Raw genomic sequence first — 21,222 nt, forward strand, 5'->3', positions numbered from 1 at the left:
GATTTCAGGATTGATAGAGAATGTGTGGATTAGGTGTCTGCTTTGAGGAATATCTGTGACAAATACTTGAGAAACATTTGTATGTGGCATCTGCACATCTAAAGAAAGAAAACAACAGGGTTGATAAATATGCTTTGGGGAAGGAGCTATGAATAAATGGAGCAGGAGGAGGGCAATTAAAAGCGGTGAGGAGTTCCTATAAAAACAGTGCGAGTCGGTAGAGTGGAGGATAAGCGATTCCAGACGAAGGTGGGTCTGTGGTAAAGGTGTGTGATGTCATCATGGCTGTCTAATCTCATGTGTTGATGATTTAATGCTGAATTTGTCCACGTCTTCAAATCTGCTCCTTCCTTTTTCTCTCACTCTGCATCTTGTCTCAACTTCCTCTATAAATTCCTTCTATGGCAGGCTCAGTGGGGTAGACAAAATCTGGTTAATTCTAAAGCAACCAAGACCCAGTTTCTGCCCATCTCTCTATCAGAAATTCCACATAACCTTCGTTTCTCTTTTGAATGATCTGTAATTCCTCCACTTGACATAGTGAACATACTCAGTATTATTGTAAGATCCACCCTATCTTGGAAACCCTACATTATGCAAATAGCTAGGTCTGCTAAGAAACTGGGAGTCCTGTTTACATGCTGAAATTTCTTTTCTTCTGAACAGTTGCTCCACTTATAAATGGAATGTTTTGTCCTTGTATGGAGTACTGCTTTCAAAACTGGACTGTTTCTAGCTCTGCACCCTTATCAGAAAGAGTGGACTCTAAAGTGGTGCAACTTATCAACTCTCTCAGGATAACCTCACAACTTGGCCCACTTGCCCTACACTGCAATGTTGGTTCACTTTCCCTCGTCTATGTGTATCACTTTGGTTTCTGCTCCTGTGACCTGGCTGCTTTTTTGCCCCCGCAACTAGCTAAACCATGATTACTGCATCACATGATTACTGTGAGGCCACTGAAAACTTAAGGGTACGCCATTTTAATATATCAACCATTTCTTTCCCTGCTCCTTGAAGCTTTGGAACTCTCTACCCCTCATGTCTTTCATAACATCAATGACCTGGTGTTTTATAAAAGACAACTTTTTCATTTCTTCCAAACTTCTTGAATACTTTTCCTTAACTTTTCTTTCTCCATGTCATTAACCCTCTTTATGTCTTAATTAAGGCCTTACCTTGATCACTTTCGTTTCTGAATGGAGTCTTCAACATAAAAGAGAGAGAGAGACAGGCCATTGCTAGTCTGCTCCTGATGCAAACATTGTACTTCACTTATGCTTTTCAGAAAAAAAATTATTGGGAAACACTACATACATGAACCTCAGATTTTACTCATAATCTATCCATCTATTCTATCTATATCTCTAATATTCGTTCCCTCCAGGTCACCCATCATGTGAGTGGTCACAGCAAAAGAGTCTCCAATTATCCCTGTCCTCACACATATATCCCATGCATTCTTCCACCATTTTCTACATCCAGCATTCCTCCACTCTATTTATCCATGTCATAGGTGGTCTTCCTCTCACACCAACCACTTTAACTGCAATATCATATACTGTCCTAATAAACTCCCAGTCTTGTTTTCTTTCACCTTGCCCACCTCCTAGTATTACACTTCACCCTCTCTACCACTCCACATTTCATTCCCTGCCATAACATATCTCTCATTTATTTCTTCTTTTCAACTAGTCATACCGCATGCTCCTCTCAAATAGCTCATTTCAACAGCCTCGATTCTTGGCCTTTGCGGCTCATTCCATGTCCATGTTCTGAATGCACAGGTCAGCATTAGAAGGACTAAGCTGGCCCTTAATCCTGTCTTCACTTACACTTCTACCCTTCATTATTTTATTAAGGGATCCAATAAATCTTCTAACCAGTAATACTTTCACCCTTCTCTCTCCTTCTACATCAACAAACTTACCAAAGACAGCTCCTAATAACTTAAACTCTCTCATCTCTTCCAGTTTTTCTCCCCCCATATCCAAAGCACAGTTTAGTACACTTTCTTCGTTCACTCTTTATGATTTCTTACAAAATCAATACTTTCACTCTCTTTCCTCTCAAACATCATTACTTTACTTTTACTTGTTTTCACCTTCAATTGCCTATGCTTAAACACATCACAAACACTTACAACCTTCTGCAATTCCTCTTCACTCTCAGCAAACAACACAGTATTCTCTGCAAATAGGCTTGCCACTAGCTACCATTTCTCACCATCACAGTCAATCTTCACTCCCTCTCCCTAGTTTTTGCTTTCATTTCTCATATCACTCCATATATATAAATATATATATATGTTGTAAATGGAAATGGTGAAGAGCTTGTAGATTTATGTGCTGAAAAAGGACTGGTGATTGGGAATACCTGGTTTAAAAAGCGAGATATACATAAGTATACATATGTAAGTAGGAGAGATGGCCAGAGAGCATTATTGGATTATGCGTTAATTGATAGACGCACGAAAGAGAGACTTTTGGATGTTAATGTGCTGAGAGGTGCAACTGGAGGGATGTCTCATCATTATATTGTGGAAGCAAAGGTGAAGATTTGTGGGGGTTTTCAGAAAAGAAGAGAGAATGTTGGGGTTAAGAGAGTGGTGAGAGTAAGTGAGCTTGGGAAGGAGACTTGTGTGAGGAAGTACCAGGAGAGACTGAGTACAGAATGGAAAAAGGTGAGAACAAAGGAGGTAAGGGGAGTGGGGGAGGAATGGGATGTATTTAGGGAAGCAGTGATGGCTTGCGCAAAACATGCTTGTGGCATGAGAAGCGTGGGAGGTGGGTTGATTAGAAAAGGTAGTGAGTGGTGGGATGAAGAAGTAAGATTATTAGTGAAAGAGAAGAGAGAGGCATTTGAATGATTTTTGCAGGGAAAAAATGCAAATGAGTGGGAGAGGTATAAAAGAAAAGAGGCAGGAGGTCAAGAGAAAGGTGCAAGAGGTGAAAAAGAGGGCAAATGAGAGTTGGGGTGAGAGAGTATCATTAAATTTTAGGGAGAATAAAAAGATGTTTTGGAAGGAGGTAAATAAAGTGCGTAAGACAAGGAAGCAAATGGGAACTTCAGTGAAGGGGGCTAATGGGTAGGTGATAACAAGTAGTGGTGATGTGAGAAGGAGATGGAGTGAGTATTTTGAAGGTTTGTTGAATGTTTGATGACAGAGTGGCAGATGTGGGGTGTCTTGGTCGAGGTGGTGTGCAAAGTGAGAGGGTTAGGGAAAATGATTTGGTAAATAGGGAAGAGGTAGTAAAAGCTTTACGGAAGATGAAAGCCAGCAAAGAAGCAGGTTTGGATGGTACTGCAGTGGAATTTATTAAAAAAAGGGGATGACTGTATTGTTGACTGGTTGGTAAGGTTATTCAATGTATGTATGATTCATGGTGAGGTGCCTGAGGATTGGCGGAATGCTTGCATAGTGCCATTGTACAAAGGCAAAGGGGATAAGAGGTATAAGTTTGTTGAGTATTCCTGGTAAATTATATGGGAGGGTATTGGTTGAGAGGGTGAAGGCATGTACAGAGCATCAGATTGGGGAAGAGCAGTGTGGTTTCAGAAGTGGTAGAGGATGTGTGGATCAGTTGTTTGCTTTGAAGAATGTATGCGAGAAATACTTAGAAAAACAAATGAATTTGTATGTAGCATTTATGGATCTGGAGAAGGCATATGATAGAGTTGATAGAGATGCTCTGTGGAAGGTATTAAGAATATATGGTGTGGGAGGCAAGTTGTTAGAAGCAGTGAAAAGTTTTTATCGAGGATGCAAGGCATGTGTACGTGTAGGAAGAGAGGAAAGTGATTGGTTCTCAGTGAATGTAGGTTTGCGGCAGGGGTGTGAGATGTCTCCATGGTTGTTTAATTTGTTTATGGATAGGGTTGTTTGGGAGGTGAATGCAAGAGTTTTGGAAAGAGGGGCAACTATGCAGTCTGTTGGGGATGAAAGAGCTTGGGAAGTGAGTCAGTTGTTGTTCGCTGATGATACGGCGCTGGTGGCTGATTCATGTAAGAAACTGCAGAAGCTGGTGACTGAGTTTGGTAAAGTGTGTGAAAGAAGAAAGTTAAGAGTAAATGTGAATAAGAGCAAGGTTATTAGGTACAGTAGGGTTGAGGGTCAAGTCAATTGGGAGGTAAGTTTGAATGGAGAAAAGCTGGAGGAAGTAAAGTGTTTTAGATATCTGGGAGTGGATCTGGCAGCGGATGGAACCATGGAAGCGGAAGTGAATCATAGGGTGGGGGAGGGGGCGAAAATTCTGGGAGCCTTGAAGAATGTTTGGAAGTCAAGAACATTATCTCGAAAAGCAAAAATGGGTATGTTTGAAGGAATAGTGGTTCCAACAATGTTGTATGATTGCGAGGCGTGGGCTATGGATAGAGTTGTGCGCAGGAGGGTGGATGTGCTGGAAATGAGATGTTCGAGGACAATATGTGGTGTGAGGTGGTTTGATCGAGTAAGTAAGGTAAGGGTGAGAGAGATGTGTGGAAATGAAAAGAGTGTGGTTGAGAGAGCAGAAGAGGGTGTTTTGAAATGATTTAGCCACATGGAGAGAATGAGTGATGAAAGATTGTCCAAGAGGAAATATGTGTCAGAGGTGGAGGGAACGAGGAGAAGTGGGAGACCAAATTGGAGGTGGAAAGATGGAGTGAAAAAGATTTTGAGTGATCGGACCCTGAACATGCAGGAGGGTGAAAGGTGGGCAAGGAATAGAGTGAATTGGATCGATGTGGTATACCGGGGTTGACGTGCTGTCACTGGATTGAATCAGGGTATGTGAAGCGTCTGGGGTAAACCATGGAAAGTTCTGTGGGGCCTGGACGTGGAAAGGGAGCTGTGGTTTTGGGCATTATTGCATGACAGCTAGAGACTGAGTGTGAACGAATGGGGCCTTTGTTGTCTTTTCCTAGCGCTACCTCGCACACACAAGGGGAGAGGGGGATGATATTCCACGTGTGGTGGGGTGGCAACGGGAATGAATAAAGGCAGACAGTGTGAATTGTGTGCATGGGTATATATGTATGTGTCTGTGTGTGTATATATATGTGTACATTGAGATGCATAGGTATGTATATTTGCGTGTGTGGACGTGTATGTATATACATGTGTATGGGGGTGGGTTTGGCCATTTCTTTCGTCTGTTTCCTTGCGCTACCTCGCAAACGCGGGAGACAGCAACAGAGCTAAATAAATAATAAAATATATATATATATTATCCCTGGGGATAGGGGATTAAGAATACTTCCCACGTATTCCCTGCATGTCATAGAAGGTGACTAAAAGGGGAGGGAGCGTGGGGCTGTTAATCCTCCCCTCTCGTTTTTTCTTTAATTTTCCAAAAGAAGGAACAGAAGGGGCCAGGTGAGGATATTCCAAAAAAGGCCCAGTCCTCTGTTCTTAACGCTACCTTGCTAACGCGGGAAATGGCGAATAGTTTAAAAGAAGAAGAAAAAAATATATATATATATTTTTTTTTTTGCTTTGTCGCTGTCTCCCGCGTTTGTGAGGTAGCGCAAGGAAACAGACGAAAGAAATGGCCCAACCCACTCCCATACACATGTATATACATACACGTCCACACACGCAAATATACATACCTACACAGCTTTCCATGGTTTACCCCAGACGCTTCACATGCCCTGATTCAATCCACTGATAGCACGTCAACCCCGGTATACCACATCGCTCCAATTCACTCTATTCCTTGCCCTCCTTTCACCCTCCTGCATGTTCAGGCCCCGATCACACAAAATCTTTTTCACTCCATCTTTCTACCTCCAATTTGGTCTCCCTCTTCTCCTCGTTCCCTCCACCTCCGACACATATATCCTCTTGGTCAATCTTTCCTCACTCATTCTCTCCATGCGCCCAAACCATTTCAAAACACCCTCTTCTGCTCTCTCAACCACGCTCTTATTATTTCAACACATCTCTCTTACCCTTACGTTACTTACTCGATCAAACCACCTCACACCACACATTGTCCTCAAACATCTCATTTCCAGCACATCCACCCTCTTGCACACAACTCTATCTATAGCCCACTCCTCGCAACCATACAACATTGTTGGAACCACTATTCCTTCAAACATACCCATTTTTGCTTTCGGAGATAATGTTCTCGACTTCCACACATTTTTCAAGGCTCCCAGGATTTTCACCCCCTCCCCCACCCTATGATCCACTTCCGCTTCCATGGTTCCATACGCTGCCAGATCCACTCCCAGATATCTAAAACACTTTACTTCCTCCAACTTTTCTCCATTCAAACTTACCTCCCAACTGACTTGACCCTCAACCCTACTGTACCTAATAACCTTGCTCTTATTCACATTTACTCTTAACTTTCTTCTTTCACACACTTTACCAAACTCAGTCACCAGCTTCTGCAGTTTCTCACATGAATCAGCCACCAGCGCTGTATCATCAGCGAACACCAACTGACTCACTTCCCAAGCTCTCTCATCCACAACAGACTTCATACTTGCCCCTCTTTCCAAAACTCTTGCATTCACCTCCCTAACAACCCCATCCATAAACAAATTAACCAACCATGGAGACATCACACACCCCTGCCGCAAACCTACATTCACTGAGAACCAATCACTTTCCTCTCTTCCTACACGTACACATGCCTTACATCCTCGATAAAAACTTTTCACTGCTTCTAACAACTTGCCTCCAACACCATATATTCTTAATACCTTCCACAGAGCACCTCTATCAACTCTATCATATGCCTTCTCCAGATCCATAAATGCTACATACAAATCCATTTGCTTTTCTAAGTATTTCTCACATACATTCTTCAAATCAAACACCTGATCCACACATCCTCTACCACTTCCTCTCTCTCTCTCTCTCTCTCTCTCTCTATATATATATATATATATATATATATTTTTTTTTTTTTTTTTTTCATACTATTCGCCATTTCCCGCATTAGCGAGGTAGCGTTAAGAACAGAGGACTGGGCCTTTGAGGGAATATCCTCATATGGCCCCCTTCTCTGTTCCTTCTTTTGGAAAATTTAAAAAAAAAATGAGAGGGGAGGATTTCCAGCCCCCCGCTCCCTTCCCTTCTAGTCGCCTTCTACGACATGCAGGGAATACGTGGGAAGTATTCTTTCTCCCCTATATATATTTATCTATTTATTCACTTTGCCCCGTCGCCGTCCCCCGCACCAGCGAGGCAGCGCAAGGAAACAGACGAAAGAATGGCCCAACCCACCCTCACACACATGCATATACATACACATATATATATATATATATATATATATATATGTATATATATATATATATATATATATATATATATATATATATATATATATATATATATATATATATATATGTCTGATGACAGAGTGGCAGATATAGGGTGTTTTGGTCGAGGTGGTGTGCAAAGTGAGAGGGTTAGGGAAAATGATTTGGTAAACAGAGAAGAGGTAGTAAAAGCTTTGCGGAAGATGAAAGCCGGCAAGGCAGCAGGTTTGGATGGTATTGCAGTGGAATTCATTAAAAAAGGGGGTGACTGTATTGTTGACTGGTTGGTAAGGTTATTTAATGTATGTATGACTCATGGTGAGGTGCCTGAGGATTGGCGGAATGCGTGCATAGTGCCATTGTACAAAGGCAAAGGGGATAAGAGTGAGTGCTCAAATTACAGAGGTATAAGTTTGTTGAGTATTCCTGGTAAATTATATGGGAGGGTATTGATTGAGAGGGTGAAGGCATGTACAGAGCATCAGATTGGGGAAGAGCAGTGCGGTTTCAGAAGTGGTAGAGGATGTGTGGATCAGGTGTTTGCTTTGAAGAATGTATGTGAGAAATACTTAGAAAAGCAAATGGATTTGTATGTAGCATTTATGGATCTGGAGAAGGCATATGATAGAGTTGATAGAGATGCTCTGTGGAAGGTATTAAGAATATATGGTGTGGGAGGCAAGTTGTTAGAAGCAGTGAAAAGTTTTTATCGAGGATGTAAGGCATGTGTACGTGTAGGAAGAGAGGAAAGTGATTGGTTCTCAGTGAATGTAGGTTTGCGGCAGGGGTGTGTGATGTCTCCATGGTTGTTTAATTTGTTTATGGATGGGGTTGTTAGGGAGGTAAATGCAAGAGTCCTGGAAAGAGGGGCAAGTATGAAGTCTGTTGGGGATGAGAGAGCTTGGGAAGTGAGTCAGTTGTTGTTCGCTGATGATACAGCGCTGGTGGCTGATTCATGTGAGAAACTGCAGAAGCTGGTGACTGAGTTTGGTAAAGTGTGTGGAAGAAGAAAGTTAAGAGTAAATGTGAATAAGAGCAAGGTTATTAGGTACAGTAGGGTTGAGGGTCAAGTCAATTGGGAGGTGAGTTTGAATGGAGAAAAACTGGAGGAAGTGAAGTGTTTTAGATATCTGGGAGTGGATCTGTCAGCGGATGGAACCATGGAAGCGGAAGTGGATCATAGGGTGGGGGAGGGGGCGAAAATTTTGGGAGCCTTGAAAAATGTGTGGAAGTCGAGAACATTATCTCGGAAAGCAAAAATGGGTATGTTTGAAGGAATAGTGGTTCCAACAATGTTGTATGGTTGCGAGGCGTGGGCTATGGATAGAGTTGTGCGCAGGAGGATGGATGTGCTGGAAATGAGATGTTTGAGGACAATGTGTGGTGTGAGGTGGTTTGATCGAGTAAGTAACGTAAGGGTAAGAGAGATGTGTGGAAATAAAAAGAGCGTGGTTGAGAGAGCAGAAGAGGGTGTTTTGAAATGGTTTGGGCACATGGAGAGAATGAGTGAGGAAAGATTGACCAAGAGGATATATGTGTCGGAGGTGGAGGGAACGAGGAGAAGAGGGAGACCAAATTGGAGGTGGAAAGATGGAGTGAAAAAGATTTTGTGTGATCGGGGCCTGAACATGCAGGAGGGTGAAAGGAGGGCAAGGAATAGAGTGAATTGGAGCGATGTGGTATACAGGGGTTGACGTGCTGTCAGTGGATTGAATCAAGGCATGTGAAGCGTCTGGGGTAAACCATGGAAAGCTGTGTAGGTATGTATATTTGCGTGTGTGGACGTGTGTATGTACATGTGTATGGGGGGGGGCCATTTCTTTCGTCTGCTTCCTTGCGCTACCTCGCAAACGCGGGAGACAGCGACAAAGTATAAAAAAAAAAAAAAAAAAAAAAAAATATATGTATATATATATATAAATATATATATATATATATATATATATATATATATATATATATATATATATATATATATATATATATACAAATGGATTTGTATGTAGCATTTATGGATCTGGAGAAGGCATATGATAGAGTTGATAGAGATGCTCTGTGGAAGGTATTAAGAATATATGGTGTGGGAGGCAAGTTGTTAGAAGCAGTGAAAAGTTTTTATCGAGGATGTAAGGCATGTGTACGTGTAGGAAGAGAGGAAAGTGATTGGTTCTCAGTGAATGTAGGTTTGCGGCAGGGGTGTGTGATGTCTCCATGGTTGTTTAATTTGTTTATGGATGGGGTTGTTAGGGAGGTGAATGCAAGAGTCTGGAAAGAGGGGCAAGTATGAAGTCTGTTGTGGATGAGAGAGCTTGGGAAGTGAGTCAGTTGGTGTTCGCTGATGATACAGCGCTGGTGGCTGATTCATGTGAGAAACTGCAGAAGCTGGTGACTGAGTTTGGTAAAGTGTGTGAAGAAGAAAGTTAAGAGTAAATGTGAATAAGAGCAAGGTTATTAGGTACAGTAGGGTTGAGGGTCAAGTCAATTGGGAGGTGAGTTTGAATGGAGAAAAACTGGAGGAAGTGAAGTGTTTTAGATATCTGGGAGTGGATCTGGCAGCGGATGGAACCATGGAAGCGGAAGTGGATCATAGGGTGGGGGAGGGGGCGAAAATCTGGGAGCCTTGAAGAATGTGTGGAAGTCGAGAACATTATCTCGGAAAGCAAAAATGGGTATGTTTGAAGGAATAGTGGTTCCAACAATGTTGTATGGTTGCGAGGCGTGGGCTATGGATAGAGTTGTGTGCAAGAGGGATGGATGTGCTGGAAATGAGATGTTTGAGGACAATGTGTGGTGTGAGGTGGTTTGATCGAGTAAGTAACGTAAGGGTAAGAGAGATGTGTTGAAATAAAAAGAGCGTGGTTGAGAGAGCAGAGAGGGTGTTTTGAAGTGGTTTGGGCACATGGAGAGAATGAGTGAGGAAAGATTGACCAAGAGGATATATGTGTCGGAGGTGGAGGGAACGAGGAGAAGAGGGAGACCAAATTGGAGGTGGAAAGATGGAGTGAGAAAGATTTTGTGTGATCGGGGCCTGAACATGCAGGAGGGTGAAAGGAGGGCAAGGAATAGAGTGAATTGGAGCGATGTGGTATACCGGGGTTGACGTGCTGTCAGTGGATTGAATCAAGGCATGTGAAGCGTCTGGGGTAAACCATGGAAGGCTGTGTAGGTATGTATATTTGCGTGTGTGGACGTATGTATATACATGTGTATGGGGGGGGGGTTGGGCCATTTCTTTCGTCTGTTTCCTTGCGCTACCTCGCAAACGCGGGAGACAGCGACAAAGTATAATAAAAAATAAATAAAATATATATATAAATATATATCATATTTATTTATATATTTTGCTTTGGCGCTGTCTCCCGCGTTTGCGAGGTAGCGCAAAGAAACAGACAAAACAAATGGCCCAACCCATCCCCATACACATGTATACACATACACGTCCACACATGCAAATATACATACCCATACATCTCAATGTACACATATATATACACACACAGACACGTACATATATACACATGCACACAATTCACACTGCCTTTATTCATTCCCATCACCACCTCCCATTCCACATCCAGGCCCCACAAAACTTTCCATGGTTTACCCCCGATGCTTCACATGCCCTGGTTCAATTCATTGACAGCACATCGACCCTGGTATACATCATCATTCTAATTCACTCTATTCCTTGCATGCCTTTCACCCTCCTGCATGTTCAGGCCCTGATCACTCAAAATCTTTTTCACTCCATCTTTCCACCTTCAGTTTGGTCTCCCAGTTCTCGTTCCCTCCACCTCTGACACGTATATCCTCTTGGTCAATCTTTCCTCACTCATTCTCTCCATGTGACCAAACCATTTCAAAACACCCTCTTCTGCTCTCTCAACCACACTCTTTTTACTACCACACATCTCTCTTACCCTATCATTACTTACTCGATCAAAGCACCTCACACCACATATTGTCCTCAAACATCTCATTTCCAGCACATCCACCCTCCTCCACACAACTCTATCTATAGCCCACGCCTCGCAACCATAAAACAGTGTTGGAACCACTATTCCTTCAAACATACCCATTTTTGCTTTCCAAGATAACGTTCTCAACTTCCAAACATTTTTCAACGCTCCCAGAACTTTCGCCCCCTTCCCCACCTTATGATTCACTTCTGCTTCCATGGTTCCATCCACTGCCAAATCCACTCCCATATATCTGAAACACTTTACTTCCTCCAGTTTTTCTCCATTCAAACCTACCTCCCAATTGACTTGACCCTCAACCCTATTGTACCTAATAACCTTGCTCTTATTCACATTCACTCGTAGCTTTCTTCTTTCACACACTTTACCAAACTCAGTCACCAGCTTCTGCAGTTTCTTACATGAATCAGCCACCAGCGCTGTATCATCAGCGAACAACAACTGACTCACTTCCCAAGCTCTCTCATCCCCAACAGACTTCATACTTGCCCCTCTTTCCAAAACTCTTGCATTCACCTCCCTAACAACCCCATCCATAAACAAATTAAACAACCATGGAGACATCACACACCCCTGCCGCAACCCTACATTCACTGAGAACCAATCACTTTCCTCTCTTCCTACACGTACACATGCCTTACATCCTCGATAAAAACTTTTCACTGCTTTTTACAACTTGCCTCCCACACCATATATTCTTAAAACCTTCCACAGAGCATCTCTATCAACTCTATCATATGCCTTCTCCAGATCCATAAATACTACATACAAATCCATTTGTTTTTCTAAGTATTTCTCACATACATTCTTCAAAGCAAACACCTGATCCACACATCCTCTACCACTTCTGAAACGACACTGCTCTTCCCCAATCTGATGCTCTGTACACGCCTTCACCCTCTCAATCAATACGCTCCCATATAATTTACCAGGAATACTCAACAATCTTATACCTCTGTAATTTGAGCACTCACTCTTATCCCCTTTGCCTTTGTACAATGGCACTATGCACGCATTCCGCCAATCCTCAAGCACCTCACCATGAATCATACACACATTAAATAATCTTACCAACCAGTCAACAATACAGTCACCCCCTTTTTTAATAAATTCCACTGCAATACCATCCAAACCTGCTGCTTTGCCGGCTTTCATCTTCCGTAAAGCTTTTACTACCTCTTCTCTATTTACCAAATCATTTTTCCCTAACCCTCTCACTTTGCACACCACCTCGACCAAAACACCCTATATCTGCCACTCTATCATCAAACACATTCAACAAACCTTCAAAATACTCACTCCATCTCCTTCTCACATCACCACTACTTGTTATCACCTCCCCATTTGCCCCCTTCACTGAAGTTCCCATTTGCTCCCTTGTCTTACGCACTTTATTTACCTCCTTCCAAAACATATTTTTATTCTCCCTGAAATCTAATGATACTCTCTCACCCCAACTCTCATTTGCCCTCTTTTTCACCTCTTATACCCTTCTCTTGACCTCCTGCCTCTTTCTTTTATACCTCTCCCATTCATTTGCATTTTTTCCCTGCAAAAATCGTTCAAATGCCTCTCTCTTCTCTTTCACTAATAATCTTACTTCTTCATCCCACCACTCACTACCTTTTCTAATCAACCCACCTCCCACGCTTCTCATGCCACAAGTATCTTTTGCGCAAGCCATCACTGCTTCCCTAAATACATCCCATTCCTCCCCCACTCCCCTTACCTCCTTTGTTCTCACCTTTATCCATTCTGTACTCAGTCTCTCCTGGTACTTCCTCACACAAGTCTCCTTCCCAAGCTCACTTACTCTCACCACTCTCTTCACCCTAACATTCTCTCTTCTTTTCTGAAAACCTCCACAAATGTTCACCTTCGCCTCCACAAGATAATGATCAGACATCCCTCCAGTTGCACCTCTCAGCACATTAACAACCAAAAGTCTCTCTTTCGTGCGTCTATCAATTAACACATAATCCAATAACGCTCTGTGGCCATCTCTCCTACTTACATACGTATACTTATGTATATCTCGTTTTTTAAACCAGGTATTCCCAATCACCAGTTCTTTTTCAGCACATAAATCTAAAAGCTCTTCACCATTTCCATTTACAACACTGTACACTCCATGTATACCAATTATTCGCTCAACTGCCACATTACTCACCTTTGCATTCAAATCACCCATCACTATAACCCAGTCTTGTGCATCAAAACCACTAACACACTCATTCAGCTGCTCCCAAAACACTTGCCTCTCATGATCTTTCTTCTCATGCCCAGGTGCATATGCACCAATAATCACCCATGTCTCTCCATCAACTTTCAGTTTTACCCATATCAATCTAGAATTTACTTTCTTACACTCTATCACATACTCCCACAACTCCTGATTCAGGAGTAGTGCTACTCCTTCCCTTGCTCTTGTCCTCTCAGTAACCCCTGACTTTACTCCCAAGACATTCCCAAACCATACTTCCCCTTTACCCTTTAGCTTTGTTTCACTCAGAGCCAAAACATCCAGGTTCCTTTCCTCAAACATACTACCTATCTCTCCTTTTTTCTCATCTTGGTTACATCCACACACATTTAGACACCCCAATCTGAGCCTTCGAGGAGGATGAGCACTCCTCGCGTGACTCCTTCTTCTGTTTCCCCTTTCAGAAAGTTAAAATACAAGGAGGGGAGGGTTTCTGGCCCCCCGCTCCTGTCCCCTTTAGTCGCCTTCTACGACACGTGAGGAATGCGTGGGAAGTATTCTTTCTCCCCTATCCCCAGGGATATATATATATATATATATATATATATATATATATATATATATATATTATATATATGTATATTTTCACTGGTTCTAACAACTTGCCTTCCACACCATATATTCTTAGTACCTTCCACAGAGCATCTCTATCAATTCTATCATATGCCTTCTCCAGATCCATAAATGCTACATACAAATCAATTTGCTTTTCTAAGTATTTCTCACATACATTCTTCAATGCAAACACCTGATCCACACATCCTCTACTACTTCTGAAACCACACTTCTCTTGCCCAATCTGATGCTCTGTACAGGCTTTCACCCTCTCAATCAATACCCTCCCATATAATTTCCCAGGAATACTCAACAAACTTATACCTCTGTAATTTGAGCACTCACTCTTATCTCCTTTGCCTTTGTACAATGGCACTATGCAATCATTCCACCAATCCTCAGGCACCTCACCATGAGTCATACATACATTAAATAACCTTACCAACCAGTTAACAACACAGTCACCCCCTTTTTTAATAAATTCCACTGCAATACCATCCAAACCTGCCGCCTTGCCAGCTTTCATCTTCCGCAAAGCTTTTGCTACCTCTTCTCTGTTTACCAAGTCATTCTCCCTAACCCTCTCACTTTGTACAGCACCTCGACCTATAACACCCTATATCTGCCACTATCATCAAACACATTCAACAAACTCCATCTCCTTCTCACATCACCACTACTTGTTATCACCTCCCCATTTGCCCCCTTCTCTGATGATCCCATTTGTTCCCTTGTCTTACACACTTTATTTACCTCCTTCTGAAAACATCTTTTTATTCTCCCTAAAATTTAATGATACTCTGTCACCCCAACTCTCATATGCCCTCTTTTTCACCTCTTGCACCTTTCTCTTGACCTTTTGCCTCCTTCTTTTATACATCTCCCAGTCATTTGCATTATTTCCCTGCAAAAATCGTCCAAATGCCTCTCTGTTCTCTTTCACTAATAATCTTACTTCTTCATCCCACCATTCACTACCCTTTCTAATCTGCCCTCCTCCCATGATTCTCATGCCACAAGCATCTTTTGCGCAAGCCATCACTGCTTCCCTAAATACATTCCATTCCTACCCCACTTCCCTTACGTCCTTTGTTCTCACCTTTTTCCATTCTGTACTTGTCTCTCCTGGTACTTCCTCACACAAGTCTCCTTCCCAAGCTCCCTTACTCTCACCACTCTCTTCACCCCAGCATTCTCTCTTCCTTTCTGAAAACCTTTACAATGAAAGGGTGAGAGAGATGTGCGGTAATATAAAGAATGTAGTTGAGAGAGAAGAGGGGTGTGTTGAAATAGTTTGGACATATGGAGAGACGAGTGATGAAAGGTTGGTGAAGATATACGTGTCAGAGAGGAGGAAACTTTGCACACCACCCTGACCAAAAAACCCTACATATGCAACTCTATGATCAATCAAATTCAACAAACCTTCAAAATACTCACTCCATCTCACTTCATCACTACCTGTTATCACTTCCCCCTTGCTACCTTCACCAATGTTCCCATTTGTTCTCTTGTCCTTTGTACATTATTCACCTCCTTCCAAAACATCTTTTCATTCTCCCTAAAGTTTAATGATACTCTCTGAACCCAACTCTCATTTGCCCTCTTTTTCAACCCTTGCACCTTCCTCTTGACCTCCTGCTACTTTCTTTTATACATCCCCCAGCCATTTGCACTTCTTCCTTGTAAGTATCGTCAAATGCCTCTCTTTTCACTTTCACTAAGAATTTTCTTTTTCATCCCATCACTCTCTACCCTTTCTAATCTGCCCACCTCCCACCTTTCTCATGCCACATGCTACTTTTGCACATGCCATCACTGCTTCCCTAAATACACCCCATTCCTCACTCACTCCCCTCACATCATTTGGTCTCATCTTTTGCCATTCTACATTCAATCTCTTCTGATGCCTCCTCATACAAGTCTGATTTCCAAGCTCACTTACTCTCACCACTCTCTTCTTCCCAAGCGTTAATGGGATGGCCTGGATTAGGGCCTCAGCTGCCCATGCCATCTCAGCTAAAAAAAAAAGTACGGATTACAATACATGGGGTTACCAGGTTAAGAAATGGTTAGGCTCCTGGACAATTTTTGTAAGTCAATCTGTTCATAAATCAAAAAAATATAAAGAAATTCATAAAACTGAAGTTTATATCCATACCTGAGTGGAATAATGTCTTAGATATTGTATTCTTAAGTATATATGGTTAAGAGAACACCATGTTAAGTAACACATTGAAAAAATATGCAGTTCTGCAGTTCATAAATATTCGTAAATGTTTGTATGTTGCACAGTTTTTTGAAGCTCACTCGACAGTATGAGTGTTTGTAAGTCAGACACTTGTAAGTCAGGTACCCTCTGTAATCCCTTATCCGACCTTAATGAACAAAATTAACATATGGAAAAACATAAAACATTACAAACAGCCTGCTACATCAAGCAAGAGTATGATATTAGATAAGGTATTCTCAAAAGGGAAAAACTACATTAGTATTAGGATATTCTTTATATCATAATAATGAAACTATGAAACACTTCTACCTTGGCCAGCCCATACAAAGAAATTCCAAAGAAAAACAAAGAATCAAATATACAGGCATAAAGATCTTTCCTTTCTTCTTACCTATGTGAAACATGACGCCCTACACCATTGATATGCCAATCTGGAGCTTCCAAGTTTTCAGGCCTTGCTGTTCGTACAACAATATGCTGCATGTCACGCCAAGTCATGTCCCGATTTACCTTAATACAGAGAAGTAAGCATTACATACAAAATTGCATACAGGAACAGCTATTCACTTCAATATACAACATAACTTCTTAATCTCTAATATGAGACTGCTTTTTTCATACACATTCTCTATATCCTGCATTAGCAAGGTGGCACCAGGAAAAGCTGAAAAAATGACTCATTCACTTTCTAGCTGTTATCTATAATACTCAAAACCACAGCCTCTTATCCACAACCAGGCCCCACAGACCTTTCCGTGGTTCTCCTGACTGCTTCATGTGTCCTGGTTCAGCCCATTCACTGCATGCTATCCCCTGTGCATCACATCATTCCAATTCTCTCTATCTCTTGCACGTCTTACACCCTCCTAAATGTTCAAGCCCTGAACTTTCAAAAATCTTTCACTTCATCATTCCACCTCCACTTTGAATTTCCCATAGACCTTTCTGTGGTTTCTCCTGACTGCTTCACATGCCCAAAATGTTCAAGCCCATAGCCATCAAAGCACCTTTCACTCTATCATTCCATCTTCACCATGGTTTCCCCATATGCCTTATTCCCTCCTCATCTGACTATTTAGTAAACCACTCCTAAATCATCCTTCCTATTGTATAAACTGGGAGAGCATACCCTCTTCAGCTCTCTCATCCATACTTTTCTTACTACCACATCTCTCTCTTACCCTATCATTTCTTATTCGATAAACCCTTCTCATGCCACACATGGCAACAGACCATTGAGTCCTTTTGAGGCTGTTTGTGATAGTGGAAAAATCAGAAACTTGACTGGTGTAGTAAAAGTTATTTGGTATATAGATATTTCAAAGAGAATAACCTGCAAATTGTCAATGTAACTATGGAGGCACAAATAATGCAAGTCATAGACTTGAAGCAAAATATTTATCAAGTCTATTCTGGAACTCATCTATAATACTGCTTTCAACCACTCTAACTGGCAAATTGTTCCACATGTTAATAGTCCTCTTGAAGAAACAGTAATTCACCTCATTCAGGGTACAATGTTTGCCCACAAGTTTGTATCCATTCCTACAAGTGAAAGCTGATAAATCAAGTCTTAAGTAACTTGATAGATTAAGATTACCAAAGCCTTCATATATCTTTAATACTTGTGTTAGATCACCTCTTAACCTTCTCTTTTCTAAGCTAAATTGCTTCAAGTTGTTTAATTCTCTTTTCTAAGCTAAATTGCTTCAAGTTGTTTAATCGGCTCTTGTAAGCTATGTTTTGCAACCTGGGAATCATCTTGGTAGCCCAGTGCTGTACTCTATCAATTCTGTCAAGTATTTTGATTAGGAAGGGTGACCAGACCTGAACACAATATTTAAGATGGGGATGAACAAATGAACTGTCATGAGTAAGGATGATTCCCTGAACTCATATTTGAAGGCCCTTCCTATGAATCCATGAAATTTGTTTGCTCTTTTTAGCTTCTGTGCACTGTTTACTTGTCGTTAAACATTTAATTTCCAACACATCTACAGTCTTCTTTACATTTTTGCCTGAGGCCCACACCTTGCATCCATACATCCATATTATACCATCAAACATACCCACCTTTGCCCTTACCTCTCTTCCACATACTTGTCAGTGTGTCCAGAACCTTTGTCCCCTCACCCACTATATAGCTCCCTTCAGCTCCCATTGTTCCATTTACAACCATATCTACTCCCAGGTATCTAAAATACTACACTTCATCCAAGTTCTCTTCATTCAAACTCACACTCCATATAACCAATATCTATTTACTGTTAAAACTACTATCCTTACCCTTGTTTGCATTTACTCTCAACTTTCTCCTTTCCAACACTCTCCCAAACTCAGGAACCAGTCTTTGCCGTTTCTCACTCAAATCTGCCACAGGACAGTGGCAGAAAGTCATCAATATACAACAAACAACTCACTCCCCAGGTTCCCCTACCCCCCACAGACTGCATACCTAATCCTCTCTCCAAGACCCTTGTCTTCACCTCTCTCACCAACCCATCCGTAAACAAGTCAAACAGCTATGTTTACATCAAACACCCCTATTGCAGACCCTTCCTCACCAGGAACCCTTCTCTCCTGCTTGCACACATAACTTACGATTTTGATAAAAACTCTACCACTTGAAACAACTTTCCTTCCACACCATATATTTGCAACACCTTCCACTGTATCATTCCACCTCCACTATGGTTTCCCCATTTGCTTTATTCCCTCAATATCTGATCATTTAGTCAACCACTCCTAAATCATCCTCTCTATTGTACAAACTGCGATAGCATACCCTTTTCTGCTATCTCATTCATACTCTTTATCACCCCTTCTATATGCTTCTTCCAGATCAACTTACAGGTCCTTCTGTTTTTCTAAGCATTTTTTGCGCACTCTCTTCAAAGCACACATCTTCTACCATTCCCCAAGTCAAATTTTTCCTCCTCAATCTGAAGCTTTGTGTAAGACACTGCGACTCAAGCACCACTCAATCATACAACTTACTAACCACACTTAACAAACATACTTCTGTAATTAGAATATTCAATGTTGTAAACCTTGGCTTTATACAATGGCACTATATAGGTATTCCACAAATCCTCAGGCACCTCACCTTGAACCATAAATACAATGAAAATCCTAACTATCTAATCAACAACAAATCACCTTCATTCTTAAGAAACTTAACAGGTATCCCATTCACTCCAGCCATTCTGCCACACTCTTTCTTACACAAAACTTTCACCACCACTTTTCTTTTCACCTAACACCATGACTCTCTCATTCTGCATACCTCCATATCCAAAGCATCCCACATGTGTCATCCTATTATTGAACTCATCTAACATCTCTTCAAAATATTCACTCCATCTCCTTTTCATATCATTTCTGCCTGTCACCACTTCCCCATTTTCCCTCTTCACTAAAGTCCCAATTTGTTCTTTTTTACTCACACTCTTAAACTCCTTCTGAAACATTTTCTTATTCTCCCAGAAGTTTGCTAATACTGTTGATTAATTTGTGCTGGTAACCCTGCCAAATTCATTGTGCACCCCATGCTCTTTCTGTGAGCAGTAGAGCAAAAGGATTACAAGGGTCACAAAAGGGTCTTAGTTATAACCCAGAGGACTGATATTACACAAGATGTTAAAATTCATAAAAGGTACTTTAATGCATACATAACATAGTTTCGTATGGTGAGTTTTAACGACAAGATGGAAAAAGTGGATACAAACTTTAAATTTCAGGTATCTTGTTATTACAAATAAGGTGTTGTGACATTTCTTGCAGTGTTGGTTTAGATCTATCCCAAAAAGGCTCTATGTTTTCACATTCTAAGATATAATTCTCTATTTTATGTCCAAATCTTTCACCACAAACTCTACAATTTACATGATCATCTCCAGATAGGCCAAAGTGCCAATAGTACCTATAGCCTAGATGTAGTCTAGCAGTTACAACATTATGCAATCTGCTGATCTTATTATGGTCTCCATGCACATGCTTTACACATTTCACCATGATGGAAAATTGTTTTAACTTGTGCTTATCTGAACTTGTCCATGCTTCAAAAGAGGTCACTTAGTTTCTTTTTTATTGTAATTTTGAGGCTTCTAATTGACAACCCAATATTGTTTTCAACATCACCTTTACCAAGTGTAAGTTTGGCTAAAGCATCAGCTTTGTCATGCACACAGAGGCCAATTTGAGATGGAATCCATAACAATTTTATTTGAATCCCTTGAGCACTATGTCTGAGTATTTGTGTCTGGCTTCAGAGACCAGCATGTTACATTCTGATCTCAGGCTGTTAAAGGCAAGTAGTGAAGATAAAGAATAGGAGATAATTAAACTGTCTGTGGTCACCTATACCCATTTTTGCTAACTCATATGAAATAACTTATTAATTGGTAATATCAAATTGGTAATATCCCTGGGGATAGGGGAGAAAGAATACTTCCCACGTATTCCCTGCGTGTCGTAGAAGGCGACTAAAAGGGAAGGGAGCGGGGGGCTGGAAATCCTCCCCTCTCGTTTTTTTTTTGATTTTCCAAAAGAAGGAACAGAGAAGGGAGCCAGGTGAGGGTATTCCCTCAAAGGCCCAGTCCTCTGTTCTTAACGCTACCTCGCTAATGCGGGAAATGGCGAATAGTGTGAAAGAAAAAGAATATCAAATGAAGCTTTTAGGTTGCTCACCCCAACCCTCTTTTGTCCCTTATCTCATATACAACCCATCAATCATTTGCACTTCTTCCCTCCAAGTAAAGCCCATACACCTCTCTTTCCTCGTCTCACCACTCGCTACCCTTTCTCACCTGTCCACTTCCTATCATTCTATGACACACATTTCTCCTGTACACATAAACAGTCCTTCCCTAAACACCTCCTATTCCTCATCCACTCCCTTAGCTTCTTTTAATTTCAATGTAGAGATT

At 41.3% G+C, this 21,222-nt stretch overlaps 1 protein-coding gene across 4 annotated transcripts in view; it reads right to left on the minus strand.

Annotated features, from left to right (window-relative positions):
• The window catches only part of LOC139747379 (furin-like protease 1), a 315,203-nt gene that overhangs the window by 269,628 nt on the left and 24,353 nt on the right, over positions 1-21,222 (minus strand). For all 4 annotated transcript variants that reach the window (XM_071659635.1, XM_071659633.1, XM_071659634.1 and 1 more), the window contains exon 8: positions 16,686-16,804. In XM_071659635.1, coding sequence (XP_071515736.1) covers positions 16,686-16,804 — 119 coding nt within the window. The remainder of the gene's footprint in view (positions 1-16,685; positions 16,805-21,222) is intronic.

Source organism: Panulirus ornatus, chromosome 68, assembly GCF_036320965.1.
Source record: "Panulirus ornatus isolate Po-2019 chromosome 68, ASM3632096v1, whole genome shotgun sequence".
Classification (NCBI taxonomy): Eukaryota; Metazoa; Arthropoda; class Malacostraca; order Decapoda; family Palinuridae; genus Panulirus; species Panulirus ornatus.